This window comes from Nerophis lumbriciformis, linkage group LG11 (genome assembly GCF_033978685.3).
Source record: "Nerophis lumbriciformis linkage group LG11, RoL_Nlum_v2.1, whole genome shotgun sequence".
In the NCBI taxonomy this organism is placed as follows: domain Eukaryota; kingdom Metazoa; phylum Chordata; class Actinopteri; order Syngnathiformes; family Syngnathidae; genus Nerophis; species Nerophis lumbriciformis.
Genome location: NC_084558.2, coordinates 18,773,822 through 18,786,982, shown reverse-complemented (window position 1 = coordinate 18,786,982; position 13,161 = coordinate 18,773,822). Strand labels below are relative to the sequence as shown.

Below are 13,161 nucleotides of genomic sequence, written 5' to 3'. Positions count from 1 at the left end.
GTGTGTTTGCACCCTGACCCTCATTCTAGGAAAGTTTGATAAACAGAATAACACAAATCTACTATGCAGACATATGGTTTTTCTGCATGGTTTTGGGCACTGTAAGTCGATGCTGCTATAAGACTTCCTCCTCAAGAAATTAGCGCTAAACATATACAATAGTAATGTGATGAATAAACGGATTTTTGCAGCCACCAACAAAAATGTCTCTCCTTCAACAAATACTGTAGTTTCATGTTTACAATGTGCAGATTGCAGATGATGGAGGCTGCCCTTGCACTCTCTGAGCAGAAAAATCACAACCTGGCCGAGCTGATCGCAAAACTGAAGGTTGAGAAAGAGCAACAGCTGGATGTGCGGAACAAAGAGAAGAAAAAAGAACAAGAGGTATAAAGACACATTAAAGGACTAAAAAGGTGCATGTTATATTTTGACTTGTGGTGGGTTATCAAGTTGATCTCTGAACAGCACAAGGTACAAAATTGTTGAAATAAACAAGTTAAAATTGCCGCAGGTCACTAAAGAAGCAACTGCCATTAGCGAGCTGATATTAGCTGCTAAAGAGGCACTGACGTCAGCGAGCTGCTGCGGTTTTTAAAATCTAGAAGAAAAACTCAAATCCCAAAACCTTCAATGTCATCTGAATCAAATGACTCTCTGGACACAGGAAACGGAGGGAAAGCAAGATTGGCGTAGTGGGTAGAGCGGCCGTGCCAGAAACCTGAGGGTTGCAGGTTCGCTCCCCGTCTCTTGACATCCAAATCGCTGCCGTTGTGTCCTTGGGCAGGACACTTCACCCTTGTCCCCGGTGCCGCTCACACTGGTGAATGAATGATAGGTGGTGGTCGGAGGGGCCGTAGGCGCAAACTGGCAGCCTCGCTAACGTCAGTCTACCCCAGGGCAGCTGTGGCTACAAATGTAGCTTACCACCACCAGGTGTGAATGAATGATAGGTTCTCACTTCTTTGTGAGCGCTTTGAGTATCTAATAATAGAAAAATGCGATATAAAATCTAATCCATTATTATTATTATTTATTAAGATTTGATGTTGGATACAGGACACAATGGGAAGCAAAACTTGATACTACAAAAAATAGTAAATGACATAGAAAATGCAAGATTAGATCACAATGCAGACATGGAAAGAGTTATAAGAGACCTTAAAGAAGATCACAAAGCAGACCAGGAAAGAGTAACAAGAGAACTTAAACAACATCTGAGAAAAGCAACATCAGAATACAAAGAAAATCTGAGAAGTCTGCAGGAAAATATAGAAAGTCTGCAAACTCAGAATAATAATATGAGAAGAGATTTTCAGGAAATACATAAAGAAGTGAATATTCCCCAAGAATAAATTATTGCAGTGAACCGAGACAACATTATGCTGAGGAATACCATAAATTAAATGGATCAGGATAAACAAATGATCTCATTGTGACAGGGCACTGAATTAAACCAAGGTCTTACACAAAAGGTGTGAATAATGGAGGAGAACCAGATGAAATGAATACTGCTTCAGCAGAAGAGCAAGTGTTCAACTTTCTGCAATCGAAAGAAATTGAAATCGACATTAATTCCATCGAAAGATGCATCCACTGAATGGAAGAAACAATAACACCACACCGGCCATCCTTGTGAAACTCGTAAACAGGAAATCTAAAATGGCACTGCTGAAACAGGAAAAGAAGCTCAAGGGTACACATGTGTACATGAATGAGCACCTTACAAAACGTAATGCTGAAATCGGCAAGAAAGCATGCGTCTTGAGAAAGCAGGGGGAAATTCAGGGAACTTGGAGCACCAACTGTAAAATCTACATCAAGCTGAATGGAGGTTCAGAAGCAAGAGTACTTGTTGTCCATGACATCAAGAACCTGGACAAATATTAAAGTTGACACTGCTTTGATAATGGAGTCTGACGGGAAACAAAAACCTAAATTCAACATCAACCCCACTGTGTTATATACAGATTTTCAAGAAATACATCAAGAAGTGAATATTCCCCAAGAAGAAATGATTGCAGTGAAACGAGACAACATTATGCTGAGGAATACCATAGATGAAATGGATCAGGATAAACAAATGATCTGATTGTGACAGGGCACTGAATTAAACCAAGGTCCTACATGGGAGAAAACATTTCTACCTCAATCAGTTTAAAAATTCATTCAAAAACCATCACCAATACTTAATTTACGTTTTGTAACCTGTATAATAACCAAGCTGTAGCGACATTGTTATTGTAAGAGCGAACACTGAGGAACTCTTTTTCTATCGTAGTAACACATCGGCGTTTTTCGGTATTAGCCTTAAAAGCTAACTATGTCAAGAAATAAGCTAGCTTCTCCGTCAGCACGAAACGTGTTTGGGTTTGTAATGCACAACACGGTGATTGGACACCTATCTGTACTGACTGAAAAACATGAACAATCATATTACAGTATCTGTAAAGTATTAGCCCCCATTTCATGTTTTGTTTGTAAACAGCTAGCCAGACAGCGTATGTACTGTAGTTTTAATAACACGCATTACCTGCTGCATGTATCATGATCAATATAAAGTGTGACTCACTCGATAGACTCTTTGCTCCAGCTGGCTGGGGATGTTTTTTCCCGGTTTATTTTGGCAAAGCGCGCCATTTATGTCGAAATAGCTTGTCTCCAAATTCCACATTTGCCGCTTCGAGTCGCTTTTCACCTACTCCAACATTTCACCCTCTTCTTCGTGCTCGCTTCTATAAACAGCAGTTCATCCTCTGTTCATTCAGTTTAAAAAAGTATAATGTTGGAAATCCTCATTTGTCCAAAAATGGTCATTTTCGTTGTTTGTTACCAAGTCTGCTATAATTAAGAACACACACAAGCGTTTTGTATCCAGAAGTAGGTACACAAGTTGTTGCCAGAAGTCAGACGTGTGGTGCTATGGAAACGGAATTCATTGCGCGGAAGAAGACAGTCAATTATTCAAATGACTAAATTACGGTAAATATTGTACATATTACATATTGATATGAACGTGTCTGTTACTACATTATATATACACTTGCAGTGTGTATATAAAACGTTGATGGAGAGTTTTGAAGTTGACTTAGAAGGCTTTGAAGGCTACAACTGTGCCTCCCATTAGCCGCATCATCGTTTTTTAGCATCTTTAAAAGTCCTAAAAAAAAGATGGGTGTTCTTGTCTCAGAATGATTGTGCTCTATAGTGAAGTGAAGTATATCTATATAGCGCTTTTCTCTAGAACAGTGGTTCTTAACCTGGGTTCGATTGAACCCTAGGGGTTCGGTGAGTCTGCCTCAGGGGTTCGGCAGAGCCTCCGCCGCAGCGGTCAAGACACACCAGACTCATGAATTGATTAACGTGGACCCCGACTTAATTAAACAAGTTGAAAAACTTATTCGGGTGTTACCATTTAGTGGTCAATTGTACGGAATATGTACTGTACTGTGCAATCTACTAGTAAAAGTTTCATTCAATCAATCATGTAAATAAAAACTTCTGAAATTTCTAGATGTAATAATTGATGATAAAAATGAACTGGAAAGTTCAGATAAAAAATATACAACATAAGGTGGAAAGAAATACATCAATACTGAATAAAGCTAAATATGTATTGGACCAAAAATCACTTCATTTTCTTTACTGCTCGCTAGTGTTGCCATATCTGAGTTATTGTGTGTGAAATATAGAAAAATAACTACAAAAGTACACTTCATTCATTAATCGTGTTACAAAAAAGATCAGTTAGAATAATACTAATGATGGATATAGAGAACATACAAACCCTTTATTTATTGAGTCAAAAATACTGCAATTCCACGACATAGTGAATTTGCAAACAGCTAAAATTATGCAGAAAGCAAACTATTACCTGCTACCCAAGAATATACAACAATTCTACAAAAGAGGAGAAATATAACCTCAGAGAAAAATTTGAAAATATTTAATTATTGAATAGACTATTTTCCATATTTTACTACAAAACCTGCATCAAAGTAAATTAAAGTTTGATTGTGCCACATTAATAAAAAAGTGTGAAAAACATTTGAAACGGGATAAATGGGAATACAATTCCGCTTAGTGCCATTTAGCCAGGGATGACCGTGCTAAAGGCAAAGCAAGTTTATTTATAGAGCACAATTAGCACACATGGCAATTCAAAGTGCTTTCCAGAAAATTATTTAAAAATATATAAATATTATCGTAATTCAAATTAAAATCATAAAATAAAACAATCATAAATCAAATTAAAATCAAAGCGTGTTTATAAAATAATTTAAGTTGTCATGTGTACAATTGAATCAAAGTGTTTTTAGATGTGTCCAGACATCTTTTTTTTTTCCTGAGGGCATCATACTAAAAATAAATCAATGCATTGATCCACTACATTTTCTACATTAAACATGTTCAAACACATCCAATGTTGTCCCATCATTATTTGCTACTCTATTTGAACAAAACATTAACATACTACTTTGACTTAAATGTGAAAAAAACTAATTGTGTAATATCTAATGATTAGAATGTGCTGGGGCCCAGTAAAAAAGAAAAAAGACCTGGGGGCCAAAAATCTCCCCCGGCCTGCACAATGGACACTTGTGTTTTAGATACATTTATACAATTTTATGCTGTAGCTCTCATTATGTTTTGTCTTTTACTAAAATAAAATGGAAAAATGTAATTAAAACCACAATTGTGATGACTCAAGACTTTTGCACAGTACTTACAGTAAGCAGTCAGGTGGGGTTCTCTACATTATTCCACTGCTAAAAGTCAACTCACCTAAGGAAACCATAACATAATAACAGTTTATAATTAATGAGCTGCAATATTTTCCCATTTGTTTTCCATTGTATCTGTAGGAACGCCTTTCCAGAGACGATAAGCTTCTAAGAGACATTAAAAATCTGACGGAAACTAACGTCCAACTGAAAAACAACGTAAGTTACAGCGATTGTGTATTTTTATGAATATTATATTTGTATTGTGACCCTGCGATAGCTGGCATTATAAACAGTGCATGTTGAAAAGACAAACTGGGGATTGCGAGGTATCATGCTGCAATTGTGTATGCATGTTCGAAATGAACTCAAACCATAACCATAACCATTATTTCTGTGCATTTAAAGATGGAGGAGGTGGAGCGCAGGTGCAAGTCTCAGCAGCAGCAACTTTTTGAGCGGAAGCAGGAACTGACCCACAGTACAGCTGAGTTCAAGCTCAAGCTAGCACAGACAGAAGGCAATAAATTGTCAACAAACAGTCACATTCTTTGTGGCATATCCCACACAAAATCCTTAAAAGTTCATTTATGATAATTTCCTCTGACAGACCGCCTGGAAATAGAGAAGCGAATGTCCAAGCAAGCCCTTGAGGACCTAGATAATCGACGACAAAGAGAGGTACACCCGAGATCTTTGTTTTTAGGCTACAAATGAAGGCACATTGTTGATGATTTTTAGTAACACCTTACAAAAAACTACTAGCAAGCAATGTCTCTGCAGGTTGAGACTGGGAATCGGCATCGAGGGGAAAATGAGAAAGCACTTCAGGAACGCATCCTCAAACTGGAAGGACAACGAATTCAGCTAGAAGAGGTTTGACCTTCGAGTGTGTGAAGCATATACTTTATACCAGGAGTGTGATGACATAAAGGTTGTGATGTCACGCAGATTTACACATGCATTTTAAACAAAAGGTCGCTGACCCTAGACATAATAATAACGATAAGAATAGTATTTAATAAAATAGTTTTGGGACATCATGGTGGCCTTACGGTTAGCATGTTGGCCTTACCATCAGGAGATTAAGGGTTGAATCTCCGTTCTCACATCTGTGTGTGGAGTTTGCATCTTCTCCCCATGCTTTTGCCCACATTTCAAAATGAAGCATGTTAGGTTAATTGGAGACTTTCAATTGTCCATTGGTGTGAATGGGAATGGTTGTTTTTCTATATGTGCCCTGTGAATGGCTAGCAGCCGGTCCAGGGTGTACCCAGCCACTTGCTCGCAGTCAGCTGAGATAGGCTCCATCTCACCTTTGCCCTAATAAGGGAAAGTAGTATAGAAAGTGAATGGATGGAAAAAATGGTGGTCATTTGTGGTAAAACGGCTGCATTTTATTGCTGTTGTCATGTAACCATACCTTGCCTTTTTTGTAGGATCTGAGTAAGACTAAAGCGGCGTGTGTGGCAGAGAGATCCCTGGCAGAGGAGCAACTGGGGAATGTCCGCGCACAAGTGCGCCAGGAAGAGGTACATTTAAAATATAAAAAGTGGTTTATTGTAACATGGTACCATCAAGTCTAGTTTTTAAATTAGGGGTGGGAAAACTTTGGGCTTATGGGTTTCATTGTTGTGAATGGGTGTTTGAAACATGTGCTCGCATTATGCAAGAATGCAAGTTGTTTGCCATATTTTTCACTTTTCAATTCAAATTGCAAAGAAGAAAAAACGGAGAGAAACAAATGACTCGAAAAAGCCAGCTGTATTTGCAGGTGAGCACAAGAAGAATCTAATAATAAGTAATCAATTGCTAGACAAATACTTTTGTAATTATGAGACAAACCAGACTAAACAGCAAACGATATGTCGCTCACCCCTGTGCTAATTGCTGTGCACATGTTGCGTTTCTTTATGCATTTTCAAAGTGAATGGGAGAAATTAATAAACTCGATTTAGTATTTGGTATATGTCCATTAGGTGGTGTCGTAAAATCAGCAACAAATACTTAGCATCATAGCCGTATATTATTAAGGACTTGTGAACTGTCAGCTTTTCACAGAATTAGTATTTGACTCCCTGTTTACCGCCTTACAATAGGAACAGTCAATAATATTATGTTAGGTTTATTGTAACACAGAATAATAAAACCAAAAACATAAAATGAAGATTTTAAATGTATCTGTATTTGCTTGAAGGAAATAAGTGTTTGATGCCAATGTAAAAAGTGACTTAAAAATCTCTTTGAATAAACGTTTGGGCTGCATACACCTTAGCCGAGATATAGACCTAAAGCAGAATGTTAGTCTGATTTCTCAAATAATTTGGCTGGAAATAAGCTTTCTAGAACATGTGGAAACACTGATTTACAGCAAAGTGTGGTAGAAATGGTTTTCTTGGTGATTGTGCAGTCTCCAACTCCCTCTGGAATTCTGCTGCTCCTTCACCTCTCTTTGGATCATCCTTACGCCATTAAGTAAAAGCCATAGAGAGAATTGAAGAAAACCATTTAACAATTTTAAAAAAATTACTTGGAAGCAAGGAATCAAGGAAAACCCGATCTTGCTCAACCTTTGGCCCACAATTGAATTTTAGGTCAATTTACTATGTTTAGCCGCTTTATTGTATGTAGTTTGCAAGGACCACAATACAGTGCACTCGGAAAGTACTCACAGCGCTGAACTTTTTCCACATTTTGTTATGTTACAGCATAATTTCAAAATGGTACAATTTAATTCTTGTCCTCAAAATTCTTCACACAATACCCCAAATAATTGTTTTAAATTTGCAAATGTATTAAAAATACAAAGATAAAAAATAACATGTATAATAGTATTCACAGCCTTTGCTCAATATATTGTTGGTGCACCTTTGGCAGCAATTACAGCCCCAAGTCTTTTTGAATACAATGCCACAAGCTTGGCACACACCTATCTTTGGGCAGTTTCTCTCATTCCGCTTTGCAGCACCTCTCAAGCTCCATCAGGTTGGATGGGAAGTGTTGGTTTTCATCCAGGTGGTCTCTGTACATTGCAGCATTCTTAGTCTAGTTGGGGAGGTGACCAAGAACCCCAAGGTCACTCTGTCAGAGCTACAGCATTCCTCTGTGGAGACAGGAGAACCTTTCAGAAGCATAACCATCTCTGCAGCAAACCACCAACCAGGCATGTCTGGTAGAGTGGCCAGACGGAAGCCATTTCTTCGTCAAACGTTTGCCAAAATGCACCTGAAAGACTCTCAGACCAGGAGAAAGAAATGATCTGGTCTGATGAGACAAAGATTGAAGTCTTTGGCGTGAATGCCAGGCGTCGTGTTTGGAGGAAACCACCGCTCATCAGCAGGCCAATACCATCCCTACAGTGAAGCATGGTGGTGGCAGCATCATGCTTTGGGGATTGTTTTCAGCAGCAGGAACTGGAAGACGAGTCAGGATTGAGGAAAAGATAATGCAGCAATGTACAGAGACATGCTGGATGAAAACCAACGCTTCCCATCCAACCTGATGGAGCTTGAGAGATGCTGCAAAGAGGAATGGGCCAAATGACCCAACGATCGGTGTGCCAAGTTTGTGGCATCGTTTTCAAAAAGACTTGAGGCTGTGATTGCTGCCAAAGGTGCATCAACATGTATTGAGCTAAGGGCCAGAATTCTTATTATGTACATGTGATTTTTAGCTTTCTATTTTTAATACAATGTCATATTTAGAGGGAAAAAATGAAAAAAATCTATTTTCAAATCAGGCTGTATAACAAAATACAGAAAAAGTGAATTGCTGTGAATACTTTCCAGATGCACTGTATGTATGCTGGATGTGCAGGTTCAACAGTACTTGTCTAAATGTGTCCTTATCTAAAACAGATTATCAAGTAAGTAAGTTAAAAAAAATATATATATATATATACATATATATATATATATATATATATATAAAATCTCCTGACGATTGAGGGTACCCCCCCTCATGAAACAGGCCTGTAGAGATGAAATAGTCTTGTGATTTTTTCCCACACATACATATATATATATATATATATATATATATATATATATATATATATATATATATATATATATATGTCTTAATAAGGTTATCCAAAAAATAGTGCTCGATACCGTAGTAGAGCGCAATATATGTATGTGTGGGAAAAAAAATCACAAGACTACTTCATCTCTACAGGCCTGTTTCATGAGGGGGTTCCCTCAATCATCAGGAAATCTCCTGATGATTGAGGGAACCCCCTCATGAAACAGGCCTGTAGAGATGAAGTAGTCTTGTGATTTTTTTCCCACACATACATATATATATATATATACCGGTGTGTATATATATATATATATATATATATATATATATATATATTGCACTGCTCACGGAGAGGACTCACAAAGTGCTTCACATGGTTAAAATATAAACAGTACAATCAAAATAGCATGATGCAACAACAGAGACATTGCAAATAAAATAATAAACATGATAACAAAAATAACTAATACCCGGTATATAAAATCTTTTTTTTAAAGTCTTGCTATATAACAGGTACCTTTTCTGACAGTTCCCCTTCTTTCCAATCCTGACTCCTGTGAGCAGCAGGCACATGTATCATCGTTGGAGGAGAAGCTTCGCTCAGTGCGCTCCTCCCTACAGGAGATCCAACTGCAGTCTTCCCAGCAAAAACAGATCATCTCTGAGCAGCAGGCTAAAAACAGACAGCAGATCATTGAGACAGACAGCCTGCGCCGCAAGATCGAGGAGCTCCAGCAGGTCTGGACACCCTCAAACACACAACAATAACATGGCAGCCAAGCCTCACTAAAAATGTTCACTCTTTTCTTTAACTTAATGTTTGCAAACCCTTACTGATGAGTCGCATGAAAGTGTATGAGATATAAAATAATAATGACGTACATCTTCAATTAATTTAAAAAACAATTCACATTTAAATGGATGTTCTATAATTGCTGGAACCATCCACATTTTTAGCTGTCGATTGCCATTCCTGCCGACCTGAAGAAATATAGTAGCTGCCACAGAGCAGCAAACTGTTTATCTAAGTACAACGTGTGGAGCCGCTTCACAAAATCAATAATTCTCCATTGTGGCAAACTACATTTTGTTAAATTATCATTATCACTGGAGGACGATGCTTAACATATTACACACTGAAGAAGAACAAGCAAGATAATTGCTAAGCTAGCCACTAAACTAGCTTGAAACAAGTTAACACAATAAATAAGTGCTTAGTAAAGTTTAAGAATTGTAGCTGGAACAGCGTTACAGCATAAAGTAAGCAGTTATTAAGGGGAAAATAACAAACACAGTGGTACTTCACGAGTACCGGTACCTCAACTTACGAGTATTTTGTGATACGAGTTGTCAGCTTTTTGTTAAGCTTAAAAGGGGTCATATAATGATTTTTTCCCCCTACATTTAAAACACTTCTTTGTGGTCTACATAACATGAAATGGTGGTTCTTTGGTAACATTTTTGCCCAGATTATGTTTTACAATCGTACAGAGGCTTCCTAACATTCACTTCAAAATGCGCCGTTTTGTGGGCGGTCTTATTTATGTGGCTCCACTTTGATTACGTTTTCTTCCCGTCAGCAATTTGTCGTTTTTAGCGCTTCCTTATGGAGTCTACCGACAGATATAAGTTTGAACTATATGCTACTTTGTATTTGAAATGGCAACAGCAGAGGATGCATGTGCATGTACGAGCCAGTCTGCCCCACAACAAGAAGATAGAGAAAAAGAAGGATCTTATTGACTAAAATGTTGGACTACAATGGTGGACTGGTGCTAAGTTTTTCGGGTTAAACTTTACCATATATGGAGCTATCTGCTGACATCACACTTGGGAACAACGTCGCAAATTCCAAACGGCTCGTTTGGCGGAAGTATAATACATCTGGAAAGTATTCACAGTGCTTCACTTTTTACACATTTTGTTATGTTACAGCCTTATTTCAAATTGGAATTAAATTTTAGTTCTCAAAAGTCTACACACAAATCTATACATCTATCTATATGATGACGTGAATTTTTTTTGTTTTCAAAGTGCAAATGTATTAATAATAAAAATAAATACAAAAAAATCACATGTACATAAATATGTATTCACAGCCTTTGCTCAATGCATGTTGATGCACCTTTTGCAGCAATTACAGCCTCAAGTCTTTTTGAATACGATGCCACAAACTTGGCACACCTATCTTTGGGCAGTCTTTGCAGCACCTCTCAAGCTCCATCAGGTTGGATGGGAAGCGTTGGTTTTCATCCAGGATGTCTCTGTACATTGCTGCACTCATCTTTCCATCTATCCTGACTCGTCTCCGAGTTCCTGCTGCTGAAAACCATCCCCACAGCATGATGCTGCCACCAGCATGCTTCACTGTAGGGATGGTATTGGCCTGCTGATGAGCGGTGCCCGGTTTCCTCCAAACATGACGCCTGGCATTCACGCCAAAGAGTTCAATCTTTGTCTCATCAGACCAGATTATTTAGTTTCTCCTGGTCTGAGAGTCTTTCAGGTGCATTTTGGCAAACTTTTTACAAATAAATGGCTTCCATCTGGCCACTCTACCATACATGCCTGATTGGTGGTTTGCTGCAGAGATGGTTGTGCTTCTGGAAGGTTCTCTTCTCTCCACAGAGGAAAGTAGTAGCTCTGACAGAGTGACCATCGGGTTCTTGGTCACCTCCGCGACTAGACTAAGATGAATGCAGCAATGTACAGAGACATCCCGAATGAAAACCAACATTTCCCATCCAAGCTGATGTAGCTTGAGAGGTGCTGCAAAGAGGAATGGTTGAAACTGCCCAAAGATAGGTGTGCCAAGCTTGTGGCATCGTATTCAAACATACTTTAGGCTGTAATTGTACTAATGTACATGTGATTTTTATTGTTTTATTTTTAGGAAATTTGCAATTTTAAAAATAAAAGACCTTTCAACTTGTCTTTATAGGTGTGTAGAATTTTTAGGACAAAAAATAATTTATTTCATTTTGGAATAAGTCTGTAACAAAACAACATTTGGAAAAAGTGAAGCACTGTGAATACTTACTGAAAGGCAAGATTGTTTTATAAATATATCCGCCATGCCTTGATGGTTTGATTTAAAATGTTAGGGACTTATGTGAATCCCAAATGCAGAAAAACAGCGACCAATAGGTAAGAAAAGTTAGTTTTGCACAAGTCCTCTTCAAGTTGCAAGCATCGCTGAGATTGATCCGTAAATTGATTGTAGTGATACCAAGGATAGTATCAGTGTATGAGTGGTACTAGAGGATTATATCGGCATTTTTATTTTCCCAAAATGTATTTTTTTTGTCAATGATTAGAAATTCAGGGAATAAGGAACCAGGAGTTATTTAAGGGGGAAAAAACAAATTATTTGAAAGAGTAATAGATAGTATTTTTTACTTTTTGTTTAATATTGTGTACTATTGACTTTGTTTTGATCGAACAATTGTATGTAATACAAGAAAATAAGAGACTAGTTTAAATATTGTGTTGCTATTGTTAAACTGACAATAGCACGCACTACCACTATAAATAAGTTTGAAAAATTACAGATTGTACATGTGATCGTCGGATTTCACTCATGGATGATCGGTATCAGCAGCGTAAAACCTTGATTGGAGAACCACTATCTCTCCAACATTCAGTATATGAATAGGTGTTGATGTTTTTATGAGGTTTTCAAAAAAAAGTTACACTCTTGTGAAAGTGTACTACTGTGAAAAGTTCAAAGGAATACTATTTATATTGAAATGAGCCCCCGTTAGAAATCCATAGTACATTTTTGACCTCGCCTCTTTAAAAGAATGGGAATCGGGAATGGTTTTACACAAGCAGGTTTGACCTTCATAGCTGAGATAAAATCACTGGTTGAACACAATGTAGCTCATGTGTAAAGACTGAATAAAGTGCAGGTTTATAAACTGTCAGTCATTTATACCAAACATGATGAGTTGCAGGAGCTGTCAGGAAAGGACCAGGAGAAGTTAGCTGAGGTGAGTCGAGTGAGGGTGGAGCTGCAGGAACAGATTGGACACTTGGAGGTGGAAAGAATTGCACAAGGAGGGCTTAAAGAGAAGATCGGTGCTCTAGAGAGAGAAATCAAAGGTACCTCTTGCATTTTGCCCATCTGTTTGTTGGTGTTCAACTTCCTGGATACAGCAGCTGCAGTTATTTCCCCTCTGTGATGTTGTGTCGTGCAGTACTGACTAGCAACCATAGAGAAGCGCTTCTGGACAAAGAGAGCGAGGCGTCGTCTTTGCTGGAAAAGCTGCGGCTGAAAGAGGTAGAGATCCAAAGAATGAGGGACGATGAAGCCCAAAGAGCGACGTGCCTGCAAAACGCCATCCTCACCTACGTCAGAGGTTCTCCTCTGGGACAGTACGGCAGCCCTAAGACATGATCCCATGAAACTGAA

General features: G+C 38.1%; 1 protein-coding gene across 2 annotated transcripts in view; it reads left to right on the top strand.

Annotated features, from left to right (window-relative positions):
• lrrc45 (leucine rich repeat containing 45) overlaps positions 1-13,161 on the top strand; it is a 26,601-nt gene extending 13,440 nt beyond the window's left edge. For both annotated transcript variants that reach the window (XM_061967141.2, XM_061967140.2), the window contains 9 exons: positions 252-387; positions 4,866-4,943; positions 5,133-5,244; positions 5,335-5,405; positions 5,508-5,600; positions 6,164-6,256; positions 9,312-9,485; positions 12,704-12,851; positions 12,947-13,161. In XM_061967141.2, the coding sequence (XP_061823125.1) occupies positions 252-387; positions 4,866-4,943; positions 5,133-5,244; positions 5,335-5,405; positions 5,508-5,600; positions 6,164-6,256; positions 9,312-9,485; positions 12,704-12,851; positions 12,947-13,146 (1,105 nt within the window). In that variant the 3' untranslated portion in view covers positions 13,147-13,161. The remainder of the gene's footprint in view (positions 1-251; positions 388-4,865; positions 4,944-5,132; positions 5,245-5,334; positions 5,406-5,507; positions 5,601-6,163; positions 6,257-9,311; positions 9,486-12,703; positions 12,852-12,946) is intronic.